Source organism: Haliotis asinina, chromosome 4, assembly GCF_037392515.1.
Source record: "Haliotis asinina isolate JCU_RB_2024 chromosome 4, JCU_Hal_asi_v2, whole genome shotgun sequence".
Lineage (NCBI taxonomy): Eukaryota > Metazoa > Mollusca > Gastropoda > Lepetellida > Haliotidae > Haliotis > Haliotis asinina.
In genome coordinates, this window is record NC_090283.1 from 25,632,070 (window position 1) to 25,651,081 (window position 19,012).

Below are 19,012 nucleotides of genomic sequence, written 5' to 3' on the forward strand. Positions count from 1 at the left end.
GTACGTTTAGGAGTATTCCTAATGCTGTCAAGCATGTGATACGTGAGAAGTACGTTTGGGAGTATCCCTAAGGCTGTCAAGCATATGATACGTGAGAAGTACCTGTGGGAGTATCCCTAATGCTGTCAAGCATGTGATACGTGAGAAGTACGTTTGGGAGTATTCCTAATGCTTTCAAGCATGTGATACGTGAGAAGTACTTTTGGAAGGTGTCCCTAATGGTGTCAAGCTTGTGATACGTGAGAAGTACTTGTGGGAGTATCCCTAATGCTGTCAAGCATGTGATACGTGAGTAGTACTTGTGGGAGTATTCCTAATGTTGTCAAGCATGTGATACGTGAGAAGTACTTGTGGGAGTCTTCCTAATGCTGTGAAGTACGTGATACGTGAGAAGTACTTTTGGAAGTGTCCCTAATGCTGATAAGTGAGTGAGTTAGTTGTGTTTTACGCCGCACTCAGCAATAATGCAGTTATATTACAGTGGCAGTCTGTAAATAATCGAGTCTTGATCAGACAACCCAGTGATCAAGAGTATGAGCATCGATCTGTGCAATTGGGAACCGATGACATGTGTCAACCATGTAAGCGAGCCTGACCACCCGATCCCGTTAGTCGCCTCTTCCGACAAGCATAGTCGCCCTTTATGACAAGCATGGGTTGCTGAAGGCTATTCTACCCCAGACCTTTACGGGTCAATTGGCTGATGACTCCAAAGGAGGAACTCCTGAAAAATCGGGTTAGAAGTGATCTTCAGTAACTCATGCTTGTCGTAAGAGGCGATTAACGTGGTCGGGTGATCAAACTCGCTGACGTGGTTGGCACACGTCATTATATCCCAGGTGTTCATGACAGTCTGGTCCAGACTCGATTATATGCAGACGGGAAGACATACGTCTGGATTGTTGCTGACTGTAGAGTTAAACAATAACCAAACGAACTTAAGTGGGACAGTTTTGCAATTTAATTCAACATCCTACAGAGTATATGAGTTTTCTCCTTTCATATTCTGCTAATGGTGGATCCGCGTAGGCCTCATGCGTTCCTCAACATGTTCAGGCCAAGGTTGGTGTGGTCATTGTGATCCCACCATCAGCCCTGAAACACTCCCCAGTTACAAAGGCTGCTTTATCCGAGGCTACGAAGACCACAAGATGACCAATTTCCTCCGGGGTACTCCCTCGACCAAGTGGCGTCGCATTTACCAGACCTATACAAAACTGAGAAAGACAGCGAATGAATACCTGCAAGGATTTAGTATATATGCTGCACTTAAGCTGCACCAATATGTAGTCACCAATCGTTTCTCATTCTACTTCGGAAGGCTATGACTAAACAAAATGGGATGTGGTGTTTGTTGGTTGCTATCAACCACAGGTTACCACACCAGATTTAGCGATTTACACACTTACCTGATCAAGTTTGTCTTCAGGCAATATCTTCGAAAAGGCTGGGGTGGTTACATAGCCTGGACTAAAACGATGAAACATGATACTGAATACACCTATCACGAGAAGCGTACCAGTAACAGCAAATATTATAGTTAAACTGAATACAGTTGTCACAATGTGTTAGAGCGAAACACGAAAAAGTGTACGGAATGATAGCAGGAAACCATGTATGACTTAATCAATAACAACCACAAACGAAACACACAACTTTGTGATATCCATATTCAGTATTTTATACCTTTCGTCTTTTTATAATGTTTGATGCATCTTCCTGTGTCTTGTTTTATTGTGAATAAAGGTCGTCTTATTCGTAGAATTGACTTACAAAGACAGCTGATTTGCTGATACAGCAGTTTCTGTTATGCTGGTTTCAGCTTTCCGCGTGAAATGTACATTTATCAAGTGATTGCGAAGCTATAAGTTGTAAAACTTCTGAGATAATGTGTGTAGTGTAAAAATTTGTTCATGACTGACTCCAGAAACGGACAATGTATACTTTTGAAAATTCAGTGAAAAACTAACAAATACTGTATTCTTGGGACAGTGTGAGAAGCTTTTACCGACACTGCACCCAGAAGGAACAAAAACAAAAAACAAAAACATGTGATACACCACAAGATGCCCGTTACTGAGCTGATTGTATCTCATTTCATACCAAACTCACATAGATCTACATCAAGCAATCGGTATTAGAAAGGAATCTTGTTGCTTTTCTGGGTGTACTTGATGGCAACGGTAACACTGACACGCTCCACGTGCAAAACCGGTTCTGTGGGTACCTATTAGTCATGTTATTGTAACCAAACACAAACAGATCTACGTAGAAAGAATCCACATTAAACATACAGTCTTTTAAGTAAAAAGGTTCTTGCTTTTCTGGGTGTACTTACTTGATAGCATTGACACGTACCCCGTGCGAAGCCAGTTCTGTGGAAGGAAATATTGTTTATTGCTTAACAACGCTTGGCAATATTCTGCAATCCTTGCAGTTTTCGTTCGACATGTATAGACAGTTCGGGAAAATGCAGATTCTTTACGGAATCGTTTTACTTGTTAATTCTTCAATTTTAAAGTATTAAAAATATTTATGATAATAGATTTTGGTTCCCAAGCATATACGTTTACGTATTTAGGTCATTCGGTTCACTGTGGTAAAAGTCACTTTCCGCAACACAATCATCAACAAAAAACTGCAGCAGCTGATAGGAGTTGGGCGTCCTAAATTTTGGACATGGGTTCAAAGACTAACCTTGAGCAAGGTATCTTGTAAATGTGTCTAGGGCAGTCTTCGACATGACGTAAACACCTAAACCAGGCATCTGCACCGGAAAGAAGGTTGAAAATTTGGTTATTCAATTTGCATGATGAACAAAAATAATAGAAGCAGACTTTTAACCTCATTTGAATAGATGTCAAATGAACGGTGAATATGATATTTTCGCCACTAATAATAAATTATGGTAACACAACATCCGTATTTATCACATATCAACTTATCGTAGTGTCTTATACATCATGCCTATTCTGAAGTACAGGTGTTTTAAACTGTTTTAGTTTCAGGGGTTATGGATTCGTCTTGTGTTTGACACTCACAATTGTACTTGTGGCTGAAGTCGAAATATTGACCACGTTTCCTGAAACAAACGGATTTGATAAGCCTTAAAACCAGTCACCATTACACTCACCACATCCTCAAGACGAAAGCTGGAAAATATCACGTGTTTTACGCTGACAGTTGGACAAGCAGTTATCAAAAAACTCAATATATGGTTACTTTGGAATCTATTTGATCCCTGCCTCAAGACACACAATGTTTCCACTGAAACGATAACCTGAACAAAATGTGCTGAAATCACCTCTTTCTACGTCGTAGAGCATACATACCAGTGAACATCTGATTTTGGGTACAGGTGTTAATGCAAAGTCTTTCTGTTGTTTTGTACAGAATAAACTATTAAAAAAACAGAACGATGGCATAAACCACACTCATAAATTCTCATTCATTTAGAATGTACCTTTAGTTTCAATCAAATGTGGCGCAGTTAACTGTGTCAGAAACAAGGGTGCCTCGACGTTTACCGCCATCAATGTATCGTACTGTTCTTTGGTCGCTGATGTCAGCGGATTCAAGCCTCCGATCCCCGCATTGTTCACCTAAACACAGATCTGATACAATTTGTTTGTTTTGTGGTGTAACGCCACACTCTGTAAACAGTTATAAGGCGTCTTCTTCGAGATATTCGAGCAATAAAATCTAGTGGTTGATAATATGAGCAACGCCGGTGTTCATGAAGCAATATGAAACGACACATTTCAGTCCTATATTTAAACTTTGGGCTAGGGTCCATGCAGGTAGCACAAGTAATGTAAGTCTCCATGGCCCTATAGTGTAGCATAGGTGACCCTGCAGACTATCAAGGCATTTCTACCTGGGTCCTTCTAGCCCTTCTGCAGAAGCCAAAGTATACTCACCAGAATGTCTATTTTCCCGAACTTCTTCTTTGTTGTCTCAACGAGAGTGCTTCTGAAAGCATCCTGTGTGATGTCACCCACGTTTGTCAGAATATCCTGTGCCAGTTAAGTGATCACCTTCATAAAATACTAATTTCGATACACTGTAATATTTGCCAATTTGGCACTGAGGAAAGAAAATTCATGATTGCGTTTCGGCACTAATTTTGAAATAAGATTGGAAACTCTACCAATATCTATTTGTGGACCCTGATCGCATAACGGTTATGACTTTCACAACCAAAATTAACACCGATGCCTTGGACTATACGGATTATGTTTTAATGTACAGAATTGTGACATTCTTATTTGATTTCTACAGACCTGACACCCTGCTTTCATGCAGTTCTTGACTACTTCCTCCAAATTGTCTTGGTTCCTACCAGTCAGTGACAGTTTGGCGCCTTCCTTTGCAAACACTGCTGCAATTCCTGCCCCGATACCTGAACTGGAACCTGAATGGAGTTGATTCAATATAGACACGTGCTCTCATTTGGTTTATATGTGAAATCACTGAGTAGTGATTATGTGTGTGTGTGTGTGTGAGAGAGAGAGAGAGAGTGTGTGTGTGTGTGTGTGCCTCTGTGCCTGTGTGTGCATGCCACTAAACTATTGACATATTGGGAACATATTCGCCCAGTTATTCCTTTAAATAGGGTTGGTGAGTGTGTTTAGTTTAACGCCATACTCAGCAATATATTTGGCTTTAAGACATTTAATATGCGGCAAAAAAGGTCAAATGTGAATCGAAGATAGGTCCCAAGAACTTGGCCTCCTTGACCACTTTGATTTGGGTACCACTTAGAAATAGTTCTGGGTCTTTATGGGGTTTGTATTTGCGACAGAAGTGTACACAATTGGTTTTTGATTTGGAAAATTTAAAGCCGTTTTCGAGATACCATTTATTTATTTTGTTTAAACACAATTGTAGTTGCCGTTCAATAGTATACATATTTTTTTCCCACGATAAGAAATGTTAAAATCATCCGCAAATAACGATCCATCTATTAAATCGTTTAAAACTTTAGATAAACTGTTGATCTTTATGCTAAAAAGAATGACAGACAAAATACTGCCTTGTGCAACACCCTGATCCTGATTGTAATTGTCCCAGTGACAAAACGTGTTCCTTTTTCTTATTTTAATATCAAGTATTTTAGAGTATTTTTACTGTAATATTTTAACATAATTTATGTATATATTTATATTGTCCACTTTTATTGTAACATAAGTTTCAAGCTTGGCAGGTTATTATTCATGTAACAACATCTAGTTGTCAGGTAAACAACTTGTAATTAATATAGCTCACCTAGTCAACCGCCAATTCATTTAATTAGTATCGTTTCATAGTTCTCCATGCCATTGTCATAAGTTTCAAGCTTGGCAGACGTTAGTCCGTTAATCTCTTATAACAACATCTAGTTGTCAAGTAAGCGAGCTTGTAATTAATATAGCTCACCTTGTCAACCGCCAATTCAATTAATTAGTATTATTTCATAGTTCTCCATGCCATTGTTTAACAAAATCATGTAGTTAGGTTTAATTGTTAAAGTAAAAGTCTAAATTATAAATAACGTAATTGAGTCTGCTGACGTAGTTTCCTTAGCTGCGAAGAGCTATAAAAGTCGGGTCTGTGTGCAACCTATGTCACACTTCCAGAACTGTGGAAACTACATCAGCGACTCCTCATCTTTAACTGTTATTTTATTATGTTTTAAGGTAAGCAACTATGTTTTATTTCGTAACTTAGTCTATTTCAATCATCAATTAAGTCTCTTTACATATTGTTAAGTCAGACAGGATAAATTTAGTATTAAGGTATAATGTTAATGTTTATGTTCAGTCTTTGTTGTTTGTGTGAAACGTTATTTATGTATGTACAGTATGGTTCAAAATTATTGAGAATAGCTAAAGTATTTCATATTATTAAACGAGAACAAATCAGATAAAATTGAATGTATTGTGAAAGTGTACTGACCTTTTCATGTTGGGTAGGTAACAATTTAATATTTTATCAAGTCTCCTTGAGCTTCACGGCACAGTCTAAGACGGGTAGGCATACTTCCTATCAGAGAGGTTAGTGTCTCGTGAGTTATGCTGTCCCAGTATCGGACCACTTCTCTCTTCATGTCTTCAATTTTTGTCAACCCCTTTTGATTCACACATTCCTTCATCATCCCCCAAATGTTCTCAATGGGATTTAAGTCAGGACTATATGCAGGAAATGGTAATGCAGTCACATTTTTCTCCTGAAACCACTGCTTGGCATGTTTTGCGGTGTGTTTAGGATCATTATCTTGCTGCAAAATCCAGTCATTTCCATAAAACACATGTGCACTTGGAAGGAGAAAATTATCTAATATGTTAGTGTAGCGTTGACTTGTCAGATTTCCCTCAAACACACACAGCGGGGTCGTTCCTAATAAGGACATCCCTCCCCATACATGAAACTTTGGGCTGTATTTAGGTCGTTGATACAACGGTGCTGACGCAGACTTTGTCCATATTTTCACATTATTGGGATATACCCATATTGAGCTTTCATCAGTAAAAATCACATTTTCCCAGTCAAAGTTTTCATGTGCCAAACACGACTCAACACGCCTGTCTTTATGTTCTTGTTTCATGAGAGGAGAAGGAATTCCAGTCTTTTTCTCCCATCCAAGATCAATCAAATTTCTTCTAACTGTAGATTTTGATACAACTGTTGATCCCCTTTCTATCATTTCATACCTGATGTTGGAGATGCTTGCCCTTTGCTTTTTAGACGCTAAAATTCCCAGCCGGACGCGATCTGAGAAGTCCAATTTTCTGGGTCTCCCTGCTCCTTTCTGGTGCCCAAAATCCTTTCCCTCTTTAAAATTCTTCCTAATCCTATACACAGTAGAAAGAGGAGTTCCTGTTCTCTCTGCCAATGTATTTACATCATCAATTCCTTGATTACACAACTCAAAAATCAACCTTCTTTTATCTTCAACAGACATTGTTGACAGTGCTGAGGAAAATGACGTCTGCTACAAATTCAGGGGAGGTAACTCTAATTGTACTATACTCAGTAGGCCAAGAAGAGTTACCTCCCTTATACCATTACTTAGTTTTAAGTATCAGTGAATCAGTATAGGTGTTAGGATAGCTCAAAGTAAGAAGAAAAATTCTCAATAATTATGAACCAGACTATATGTTTTATTTATTAAGGGACGAATCATTATAATAATTATCTTTCTTGTCTCCTTTAGTAAATATTCCAACTGACTGTAAATATTGAGATGGCTACTGTGTACAAAACTATTGTCTTTACATTGAAATGCCAATGCAAGGTGAACTAAATATCATAGATAATTGTTCATTCCTTCATATTTGCAGGTGCGTTGTGATGAATATATTCCAAGTCATAATTAAATTTGCCATTAATTGCATTACCACAATGTGAATGTTTAAAATGAAATGTTATCTTTATATTATATTTGATACTGAATATGGGAAGTCATTGTTAATGATTTGTGTATCTGGTAAATGTATATGATAATGAAGAGATTTGAGTGTGTGATATGTATTATGTTGTAATGGTCACACTTCCAGAATAAACTGTGGAAACTACATCAGCGACTCCTCATCTTTAACTATTATTTTATTATGTTTTAAGGGTTCTTAGTGGTGAGAAAGAGCACTTTCTCATAATGATCAGACAGGGTAGAATCCGCACAGACCTGGAATTGTCTGTCATTTAAATAGTTGAGTACAAATTCAGGCAAACGATCTTGCAACCCTACGTCATGTAAATCTCTTAAAATACCACATTTCCAGGTTGTATCATATGCCTTCTCAAGATAAAAAAAAGATAGGGACAGCGTGTTGTTGATTGATTAAAGCTTTTTCAGCAAATGATTCTAAAGGCATTAAGTGTTCGACAGTACTTCTATTTTTACGGAAAACACATTGTATATCGGTTATTGGTTTCCAAGTACCAAAACAAGTCGAATATTTATCACGCGTTCCATGATTTTGCAAACACAGCTAGTTAGTGAAATTGGTCGATAATTTGACAGATCCGTATGATCACGTCCAGGTTTAGGTATTGGTACTACTACAGCGTCAGCCATGAGGGAGGAAAGTTACCCGATGTCCAAATATCATCAAAAATAGTCAACAGAGTTTGAAGACAGGATTCTGGTAATTGCTTCAGGAGTTGATTATGTATGTTATCAGATCCTGTAGCAGTATCATGAGCTTGTTCAAGAGCGGTAAAGAGCTCGTGAACAGAAAATAATTCATTATAGTGTTCTCCAATATCAGAACTGAAGTTAATCATTTTCTTTTCTTGTTTTGTCTGGTATTGTTGGAATTAAGTTACATGATTAGAAGAGGAGGAGTGTGTAGGGAGGGTTTCACCAAGTTCGCAATATCTGATTTATCGGTAAGTAATTGATCTCCATGTTTAAGATGATGGACAGTAGATTTAGTACCTTTATCTTTAATTTTCTGGACCATGTTCCATACCTTGGACATGGGTGTCCGAGAATTTATTTTGGATACATAATTTTGCCAAGATTGGCGTTTGTTCTGTTCTGTTTTGTTCTGTTCTGTATGCTGCGTTTTAGCATTTAAAGTTTTGAATTTATTTAAATATTGCACCATAGGATGGCGACGGAAATAATGTTCTGCTTTTTCCCTTGCCTTCCTAGCTTGTTTGCATTCATCGGTGAACCATGGTTTCCGGATATGTGGAACTGCAGAGGGCTTTGGTATACACTCATCAGCTACGGAGTTCAATTCATCAGAAAACATTTAATAGCATCAGGAACGTCAATAAGAGGGCGCCACCTGCAATGGCGACGGGCAGACGTGTTTAACAACATGGGAGTAGATATCGAACTTTGGAGAGTGCGTATTGGTTTGAATGTACAACCTAAAAGGACAACACTTGCATGGTCTGAAACTGTCAAATGGATTTTGTGCAAGACAGTTACAAATTCTACTATGTATTGGAGTTCTATTGATTCTAAGCGGCAATGTGGAAAGCAATCCAGGGCCACGAGGGACACGCCAGAGTCGACTCACACAGTCACGCTCGGGTGTACACGTGGAGTCAGCAGAGCAGAGCGAGCATGACATCACCTCTATCCTACACACTATACGAAATGACTTGCAGCTGCTACACAGTAAGTTCGACAAATTTGAAAAATCACTGGAAGACATTAAATATGACCAAAATGAGATGTGGAAAATAGTGGACAAACTGGAAGCAGAAAACAAACTAATGGCCTCCAAACTTGAAAAAGTGGAAGCCCAGTCTAGGAGGGATAATTTGATATTTTTTGGAATAAAGGATAATGTAAACGAAAAATGGAAGGAAAGTGAAGAGAAAATCAGAAACTTTCTCGCTGATGAACTTAATATGAGTGACAGTGACGTGGCAAAAGTAGGAATTGAAAGGGCACACCGGTTAAATACAAAGCGCTCCCCTCGGCCTATTTTAGTGAAATTGTCTTCCTTCAAGTGCAGAGAAAACATTTTTGAGGCAGCTAGAATATGTCTTAAGGGAAATAAGACACTTCGCCTGTCCCCCGACTATGCTCAGTCTGTGAGACAGACGAGGAGAGTATGTCAGAGACTACCGTAGTAGAGGAGACGATTGTTATATCTCATATGATAAACTGATCATTAATGGCTCTATGTTTAAATATGACTGGTCCGGGAAGACTCTAGTGGAAATCGGGAGACAACACCACATGCTACCCTCCGAGAGCCGACCCCCCACCCGACAGCCCCGAAGCGAGCCCCACCAGGAGACGGGACAGTCCCGACCCGAGCAGACGACACAAAGTCGCAGATGCGCGTGAGAGACCCAGCCCACCGCGGGACTTCGACAGATAGGAGTGTGGCCGAGGCCATACACATTCACAAGTTATGTACAATGACGATCTTAATATTGCTGAACAAGGCAATGAAACACATACCACCATCCCTCTATCATTCTTGTCTTGGAATATTAATGGTTTATATTCCAAAATCCATGACCTCAGTTTTCTAAATGATTATGATGCCTTTGCACTAATCGAAACGTGGGCAAAAAATGCTACTGACTTTGCTTACATTTTTCCAGATCACATATGCCACCAATGTGTACGGGAGCGGCTGCACAAAGTGGGTAGACACAGCGGAGGTATCGCTATATACATCAGGAAGTCCGTGTCAACACTTTTCACCCGTATCCACAGTGAGTGGACAGACTGTGTCTTCTTCCTGACCGATGTACCCTCCCAGTGTAACATCTTTGGCTTTGTGTATGTACAAGATGCTGCAACCACAGCAGCTAACTCTTGCGATTGTACGGGTATTGAACTTAGTTATTAGTTATAAAAAGTTATTTTGTCTCATCAGAGAATACCCCAGAGCTGTATTTACACTTTTCGGTGATATGAACTCTCGTATTGGCAGGGAGCAGTGCTTTATCGAATATGATAATGTTTCTTATCTTCCAATTGAGGAAGATGATTATGACTTAGATAGTTTTCGTATATTACGAAATTCACGAGATGGAGTCGTTAACACTCAGGGTAAACAGCTTTTAAACATGTGTAGAAACTTCAAAATACATGTTCTAAATGGGAGATCAGGCTCTGATAGACTAGGAGATTACACTTTTATAGGCGGTCAAGGAAATAATGTGGTCGACTATTGTATTGTGCCTAAAGAAATATATCATCATTTTATTAATTTCAAAATATTAACAAAAACAGACTCTGACCACCTCCCACTAGCAGTTGACATGACTAGATCACGTGACACCGCTGCAGCGCGTGCAGCAGGCGCCCAGCTTCACACCGTCCATCACATACACAGGCACACGTGGCGAACAGAATATAGGGGTAAGTTCCCCGATATATTAAAGCAATCCCTTACTTATTTCTCTCAACAATTTGACCGTTGTATGCATGTAAGTATAGACGCTGCTCTAGAATCTATTCAGACTTTGTTTAGACATTGCTTTGCGTATGCAGATAACAAGGCTACCACACCCCAACAACTAAAACCAAGCACACGAAACAAGCAACCCAGATGGTTCGACAAAGACTGTGAAAGATCGAAACGAAACAAGTATACACTTCTTGATACTTTCAGAGTCACTAACCACCCGGCACACTGCAAGCAATATATCGAGGCCAAAAAGGAATTTAAAGCCCTATGTAAACAGAAAAAAACGTTTGAAAACAAAATAACAGATGAAATTGTAACTGCAGCAAAAAGTAAATCATGCAAAGAGTTTTGGAGGTCAGTCAATAAGTATTGTAACACCACCAGCACACAAACAAATATCACCCCAGAAAATTGGTATAAACACTTTAGCAACCTCTTCAACCCTCAAACTAATTGCACACAGTTTGATATACATGTACGAACAATTCTTGAAAGTCACGATGTATCTAGTTGTGAACAATGTAGAGATTGTGATGATATTTTGGGTGACGAGATCTCAAATGATGAAATTTTGAATGCAGTTAAGAAATTGAAAAATGGTAAATCACCCGGGGCCGATGGTATTCCAACGGAGGCCATCAAGGAAACCTGTTCGATATTATTACCTTTTTTATAAACGTCTTTTCAACGAGATTCTCAACACTGGCAATTTTCCAGATTCTTGGAACCTTGGTCTTATCGTTCCGTTACACAAAGCGGGGGATAGACAGGATCCCAATAACTACAGGGGTATTGCCCTACTTGATATACTTAGCAAAGTATTCACAAGTATTCTAGACACACGTATAAAACTCTGGGCTGCAACACAGGACATAATCTCCGAATCTCAAGCAGGCTTTAGAGAAGACTACAGTACCATTGACCAAATATTCGTATTAAATGGGATTGTCCATAAGTATATAAGGAAAAAACGCGGAACATTTTATTGTATTTTCGTTGACTTTAAGAAAGCCTTCGACACTGTTGACCGAAATAAGCTTTTATACATATTCCTCAATAATGGATTACATGGTAAAATTAGCTCTCTTTTACATTCTATGTATACTTGCACAAAAGCAGCGGTTAGATGTACGAAGTACAGTATGTCTGAAATATTTAACCCAACGACTGGAGTACGACAAGGATGTATCTTATCACCAATTCTGTTTATTATGTACGTCGATGAATTAGTCAACGACATCATAAATAGCGAGTACAGCGGAGCTTTTATTGATGAGACCATAAATGCACTACCAATCCTTTGCGGATGATGTAGCTATATTTGGTGACAGCGTTGTGAACCTGCAGAAAAAGATTGATGTCCTAGAACAGTATTGTACTAAATGGGAACTGGAAATTAACACAAATAAGACAAAGGTTATAGTCTTCAAAAAAGGTGGCAGAAAGCTAAAACAGAAAAAATGGTCAATTGGAACAGAGAAACTAGAAACTGTCTCCTATTATAAGTATCTGGGATTAACGCTGTCTTGTAGAAATGTATTCACAAAAGCTTGCGATGTTTTATGTAAGCAAGCAGAGAAAGCATTGTTTCCTATTAAGAAATTCATGTACAGATACAAAAGAATACCGTTTGATATTCTCTTCAAAATCTTTGATTGTAAATCCAACCTATATTATTGTATGGAGCAGAAATTTGGGGAACTGTTATCCGCCATGAAATAGAAAAAGTACACTCAAAATTCTGTAAAAACGTACTACACGTGGGTTATCATACACCGAACAAGGCGGCTTTAGCCGAATGTGGGAGGAGACATCCTCTGCGTGTAAACTACATGTCACGAGTTGTTTCATTTTGGGTACGTCTGCTTCGGCAACCGGATTCACGTTACTCGCGTCGCGTGTACGATATGCTTAAACGTTTAGACGATAACGGGGATGGCAACTGGGCTTCGGCAGTACGGTCAATACTATTTCAACATGGCCTTGCTTATGTATGGCTATACCAAAACGTTGGGAATTGTGAACTGTTTCTAAATATTTTCAAACAACGTTGTAAAGACATATACTACCAGGAATGGACACAGGATATAAGGGACTCCAAATCACTGCACATGTACTCTACTTTCAAATTAGACATTGCTCCAGAACTGTATTTGACTGCACTCTCTTCTCAACATCTGCGCAGAGCTTTAACAAAATTTAGATGCGGCTCCACTAATCTGAAAGTAGTTGGGTATAGAAGATCTAAAGACACTGACCTGAGTTTAGCCATGTGTGACTATTGCAAATATACACCAGAGAATGAGTATCATGTGCTGATGAAATGTCCTCTTTATGCAGCAGAAAGAACCCACTATATACCAAGTATCTATTCCATGAACCCGGATATACATAAATTTATACATCTTCTAAATACTAAGAACCATAACATTATGCTCCGTCTTGCAATTTTTGTAAATAAAATCTTGTCCAGGCGCTCTGCAGAAATTTAACACAAAATGTCATTTTGTACTATTGGCCTCATGGCCATATCTACGAAATAAACCTGTCTGTCTGTCTGTCTGTCTGGAACGTCAATAAAACGTTCAGGGTTACGTTCTTCAGCGCACAGTGTTTCATATAAAGCCCAGTTAGCTTTAAATCTCCCATTATAATACAGGGCTGCGGGGGTTGATCGTATAGAGCTTGAAGATCAGTTTTGTGATACGTTGGAGACGGAGAAATCTAGTTTGGTGACAAACATAAACATTTAAAAAATAACATGCATCGCACACATCTGCAGCAGCGACCCAAACAGTATCACCACAAACAACAATACCACAGTCAACATCGGTACGCCAAACAAACGGCACCAAGTTCAGTATATCCAGTATATGTTTGCCCTCACACATGACCACCCGAGTCGGTGATCGCACTGTTAATCAGTGTACTTTCTGGTTCGGTCTGTGTAATGTACAATTAAGCCACGAGGACGAATTATTTCTGAAAAAACGAAAACACGAAAAGCAGATCCTGTAAAAGTATAAACAGTCTCACCTGTAATGATAGCAACTTTTCCACTAAGAGCCATTTCAACAGCAGGTGACTTCTCAAAATGCCTGTTTTACTGGGATTCAAAGTCCTGTCGCCCTTGAGGTGACTGCGGTATCTAGAGCAGAGACTGGTCACGTTACACATCACGACGTAAACACCGGTGCAATTGTGTGATGATTCAACCCTGAATAATGACTTTGCTCCTCTGTTTCTTGTCGGTAAGGCAATGACTGAATACTTTGAAATCTCCCAGCACAACCCGAACGCTGAGCTGCCTGTAGGATGTCAAAGCCCTGTGGGTTTTGCAATAGCTTTTACGGGAACGAGTGATGTGATTGCTTCATCTAGGAATAGGTCAACTGTGGACATACGAGCACACTTTTTCGGCTATTGCCTTTGTGTCGTGATTCTACCTTAAATCATGACTTTGCACGTCTATGTAAGACAGTCTCGATGACTCGATACTTTGTAATCTTCCAGAACTAATTTAATCTTTCACCTGCTTGAAGAGTGTGTACAGATTAGACGTATTGATAGATTATTAAAGACATTTTGCCTATTTACATTTTAAGGAGCTCACAGAGGGAGGATATAGCATGTATATTTAAGGACATTGCGACAACGAGACGGGACTTTGTGCACACTGACAGACACTGACATGTTTACACACTTGTTGCTGTGAAGGACCTGCTTGATGTATGTTGTTTAGCTTAGGATCAGATACTTGGTGGTGCTCTGTTAAATGCTGAGTCGGGAATAGACAAATTCGTCAGTGAAACTATGAGGTACGACCAAGGCCGACACAGAGGGAGCTAAGTCAGGTAGCCTGACCACCACATCCATTACAAAAAAGGTGAAATCACCTCTGAACTGGAATTACCTCGAAATGCCGTTCTGCTGACGAAGGAAAAAACTTCTGCATAAAGCCGCAACTGACAACATTTTGAGGTGTAGCCCAAATGGAAATCTGGAAGAAACACGCAGGTCTGTGACGCTTAATAATTCCATTACTATGATAAGAATAATCCCGAGTACTTAAGTCGTTTATGGTATTGTGTCATTGTTTAAAAACATCATGCAAAATGTATGTCATGAAAGTGAAAGTTTACGAAACGTAGCTAACAGAATTGTACTACCTAATGAGAAGTTTATAAAGAAGAATGCGATTGAAGGCGAGAGATTCAAATACACTCACATGCGTTTGTTTACATCCCGGGAGCTTCATATTCTGCTCAGTCTGATTTAGGGTGTGGGTGGTGGCTAATCATATCTTTTTTAGCGTATTCATTTTAAAACAAAATGTCACGAATATTCAGATTGACAAATACTTTAAAATCAGTTTCGTATATATGCTTTGGGATTTAATGCAGCTGAGGTTAAATATTATTGCCTGTTTGTGATTCTTAGACCCTAATTGGCGATAACCACTTGGAAATATATCGTGATATCATGAGCACCGTCTGGGTACGCGTACGTACCCTGAACCAAGTCAGCGAGCCTGACGACTCTCAGTTACCACTAGCGATAAACAATTCTGACATGGATCTTCACAGGTTCCAGCTAAATGTTCGCTGGAGGGCCAGCGCCGGTTGTTGTTGTGTCAGACATACTGTTTCAAATACCTTCGGTTGTTGGTGATCTCTAGCCTACTTTTATATTATGTATTGTCCAAATTGTGCTGTAGTTTTAACTTCATATGCTAGTTTTAGCCTCGAATTGTGATACTCTAGTTATTTTACCGTACTTTGATGACGGGTTTTATAATATCTACATGTGCTGTATAATCATGTTTACTCTGGTCACGATTAGCTGAAATATTGCCGATGTGACGTTAAATTAGAACTCACTCACTCACTCACTCAAATACCTACATGCCCTTATGGCCTTCAGTGCATCAGCTGTCACGTATTCTTCATATTATTTTGCATCTATCATGTTACCATAACTTACATTTTCACTTCCTGGTATTTCAGCGTTGTGGCGTAGGCTTGTCTACATCAGTCTGACAAATAAAAACTCATCTGTGTGGCACAGGCATCAATTTGATCTTGTAGAAACAGTGTGAAACTATGTGCAGTGTACTGTTTTCTGCTTTTGTTTGTTTTTGTTTCTTTTTTTGTGTGTTTTTGTTATGTGTTTTCTTTGGGGAGGTCCTCTATTAGGCCTGCAAGTTTCATTCATGGCCTGTACATTTTAAAGTATGCAGGTAGCAGCAGGCCCTGATGGGTGCAGCCTTTGGACTATACGTCAGATACGTCACTGAGTGTGATCTTGATACACCAAGGAAATACCAAGTGAGTGGGTGAGTGAGTTTAGGTATACGTCACAGTCAGCAATATTACAACTATATGGTTGTGGTCTGTAAATAATCAAGTCTAGATCAGACAATCCAGGGATCAACAGCATGAACATCGATCTAGGCAAATGGGATACGATGACGTGTGAACCCAGTGTCCAAGCTTGACCACCCGATCCCGTTAGTAGCCCCTTACAGAAAGCGTTGGTTACTGAAGATCGAGTTTAACCCGGACCTTAATGGGTTTCCACCAAGTACAGCCACGGGAACTCGTGTCATTGAGAGGATGAATTCTTTTTTTAAATGCATAAAAACTTTGAGATGACTCCCGACTTGAAACGCTTCACAGTACAATCTATCCTGACAAGACCGGACACCTAGGTGTACCCCACACACATGCAATCGAAAAAAGTTCATTTAAACATAATCTTTTTTGTTATTACTATAAGACGACTGAAAGCCGATTTTGACCCTCAACTAAACGACCTTACCGCAAATGGCGGACCAGTGAGAGGGTTTGGTTTGACCACATCCCCTTTACGCGGCCTATCGTCCTTGCTGTCGTCTGCCATTCGTAGCTTTTCACACATCTTGTGATATTGAACTGTCAAATTCCTCGCAACTTTGACAGAACATCAAGATGTAGATATGCCATGGATGACAGAAAGAAGACATTTTCATTTGACAGAAAGATTTAGGCAAATGCATACACTGCAAAGGAACAGAAACACAGGAGCATTCCCAAACAACACGCACCTAACGCTACCAATGCACATCAGCTGACTAAATAACACCCGAACCTTCTCAAGCCTCGGGTACTTTTTTAAATTAAAATCGCCTTGCGTTTCCGTCTGGGAAATGCACACCATGTCGGAAAGCTCACGTAAAATCTGTAAATCATCATTCGTAACGACAGGGCGTCTGCTGATGTTGTCTGGGATGATTGTCACGAACTCTATAGAGTAGATTGGCAGCGCTAGTGACATGGTACATGTGACCAGCCAGCTCTTAAATGACCTGCATAGCTATGACATGAAAAGAACAGGTGAACTGCACATCCACAAACACCGAAGAACGCTCGTAGGCTATGGCCGATTGAAACTATTGCTGAAGGTATGTCAAAATTTGTAAATTTAGGCAGGGTGTCATGAGTGAAACAAACTGTTCAACCGCATGTTAATGATGGGGTGACACTTGGGTCAGCTGCCAATTACAGGTTGATGGCCTTCATAGATCACGCGTAGAAGTACATTTATTGGAATCCAGATACGTCTAATGTGACATTTAGTATCTACAACATGTGTCACATTTGGGATTTCACTTCCTCAGTAAAGTACAAATTCTAGTACTTTTTTGGTTGAGTCCCGTTTAGGATTCGAACCCGCAACCTCAGAGTCAGGCACCTAATCGCCAGCACCCTAAGTCAGCCGCCTAACCCGCTCAGCCACCGCGACTTCCACAAATGAAAGTCGGACAACTGGTAGTCTAGACTGCGTGGTGGAAGTCATGTCATGACGCACTAATACAAACCACATGACGCGAACGTGTAGAGGGGAAAATGTATACGTATAGGATTAAATTGTTAACATTCATTTATCGTCAGCTGCGACTTAGTGGACATGAACGAGATCGGGTGGTCAGGCTAGTAGACTTGGTTGACACATGTCCTGTCATCCCAATTGCGCAGGTTGATGCTTATAGTGATCACTGGATCGTTTGGTCCAGACTCGATTATTTACAGACCACTGACTGCAGCGTAAAACTGAACTCATTCAACAATTGCAATCCATCAATAGATGTATCGTTACAGCCCTATACAGATCAAAAGAGGGACCGTAACGTCACCCTACATAACGTCAGTTTCCTAACAGATACCAGGTTTTCCAAAATAATGTTTTTAAAAGAATTGAATTTATTGACTGACATGTAAATAAATAAGTATTTTATGATTGGAAGTTGAATTAGCAACTAAGATTGTTAGTGGCTGTATCCTCGAAGGGGGTTGAAGTACCGTAAAATTATTGTCCTCCTGAGAGGGTACGTAAGTCCCAAAACGATTTAAGTCAGATTCAATCTTCCACTTTTTTAATCGTAGAATATGTGTCATTTTAATTTGTGGCTAATCTAGCATACAGTCGCCAACAGCTGAGGGGATGGTGTAAATCTAGCCAGGGACCATGTAGGTAGCAGAGGTACTGTAAGTCCCCATGGTCCCTGGTATGGTGATCTACCCTCTGTTGTTTGCGATCCATGGCCTGTTTTTATATTGTACTGTCCAAATAGTCATACTATAATTTTTTAAGTTTCCACGCTAGTTTTAATACTAACTGTGATAATCTAGTGGTTTTATTAATATGGTGGAAATGCACAATATTTTATAAAGATTCTATGACAGAATATTTTATTGAAATTTATTAACATGGTGGAAACGCACAATATTTTATAAAGATTCTATGACAGAATATTTTATTGAAATATCGAAATGCTACACGTTCCACATCTTCAGTCTGCCAAGGGTCAGATTTAGATACAACAACTTATCAGCAATATTATCAGAAAACCCGATTAGCTATGACAACTGGGAAAGGGTATAAAACAGGGACGACCACAGTCACAAATCATCCTGTGACTGTGGCGCAATAAACTCCTTGTTTATTTACTCAGGTAAGACCCTTTACTTTCTTCTACCTTGGCAAATCGTTACCATTACTGTTCAATGTTTTCTGTAAAACATTTTTGCTATCGTGACCACATGTTAAGATCCTTGGCAAGGTCGTTATGTTTAGGTGGAACGTGGTCGTTAATA

General features: G+C 39.4%; 1 protein-coding gene across 2 annotated transcripts; it reads right to left on the reverse strand.

The window, feature by feature from the left end:
- Positions 1 to 946: 946 nt before the first annotated feature.
- LOC137282390 (uncharacterized oxidoreductase MexAM1_META1p0182-like) lies at positions 947 to 14,197 on the reverse strand. 2 transcript variants are annotated; one of them, XM_067814135.1, is made up of 9 exons: positions 13,914 to 14,197; positions 4,284 to 4,414; positions 3,921 to 4,016; positions 3,464 to 3,602; positions 3,042 to 3,082; positions 2,698 to 2,767; positions 2,339 to 2,375; positions 1,410 to 1,470; positions 947 to 1,217 (listed from the first exon to the last, which is right to left on the reverse strand). In XM_067814135.1, the coding sequence occupies exons 1-9, from the start codon at positions 13,945 to 13,947 to the stop codon at positions 1,053 to 1,055; spliced, it is 774 nt and encodes a 257-aa protein (XP_067670236.1). In that variant the 5' UTR covers positions 13,948 to 14,197; the 3' UTR covers positions 947 to 1,052. The 2 variants fall into 2 exon arrangements, with proteins under 2 accessions (XP_067670236.1, XP_067670237.1); XM_067814136.1 differs by having other exon boundaries at positions 991 to 1,217; positions 3,921 to 3,983; positions 13,914 to 14,011.
- Between the last annotated feature and the right edge of the window lie 4,815 nt (positions 14,198 to 19,012).

Bases quoted from the DNA above. Each gene is read 5' to 3' on its own strand.
- LOC137282390 (XM_067814135.1), bottom strand. From the start codon at position 13,947: ATGGCTCTTAGTGGAAAAGTTGCTATCATTACAG. The intron at 2,768-3,041 runs GTGAGTGTCAAA...TTTCCGGTGCAG, and splicing joins CTTCAGCCACAAGTACAATT to ATGCCTGGTTTAGGTGTTTA. The intron at 1,218-1,409 runs GTAAGTGTGTAA...TGTCTTTCTCAG, and splicing joins CTGAAGACAAACTTGATCAG to TTTTGTATAGGTCTGGTAAA.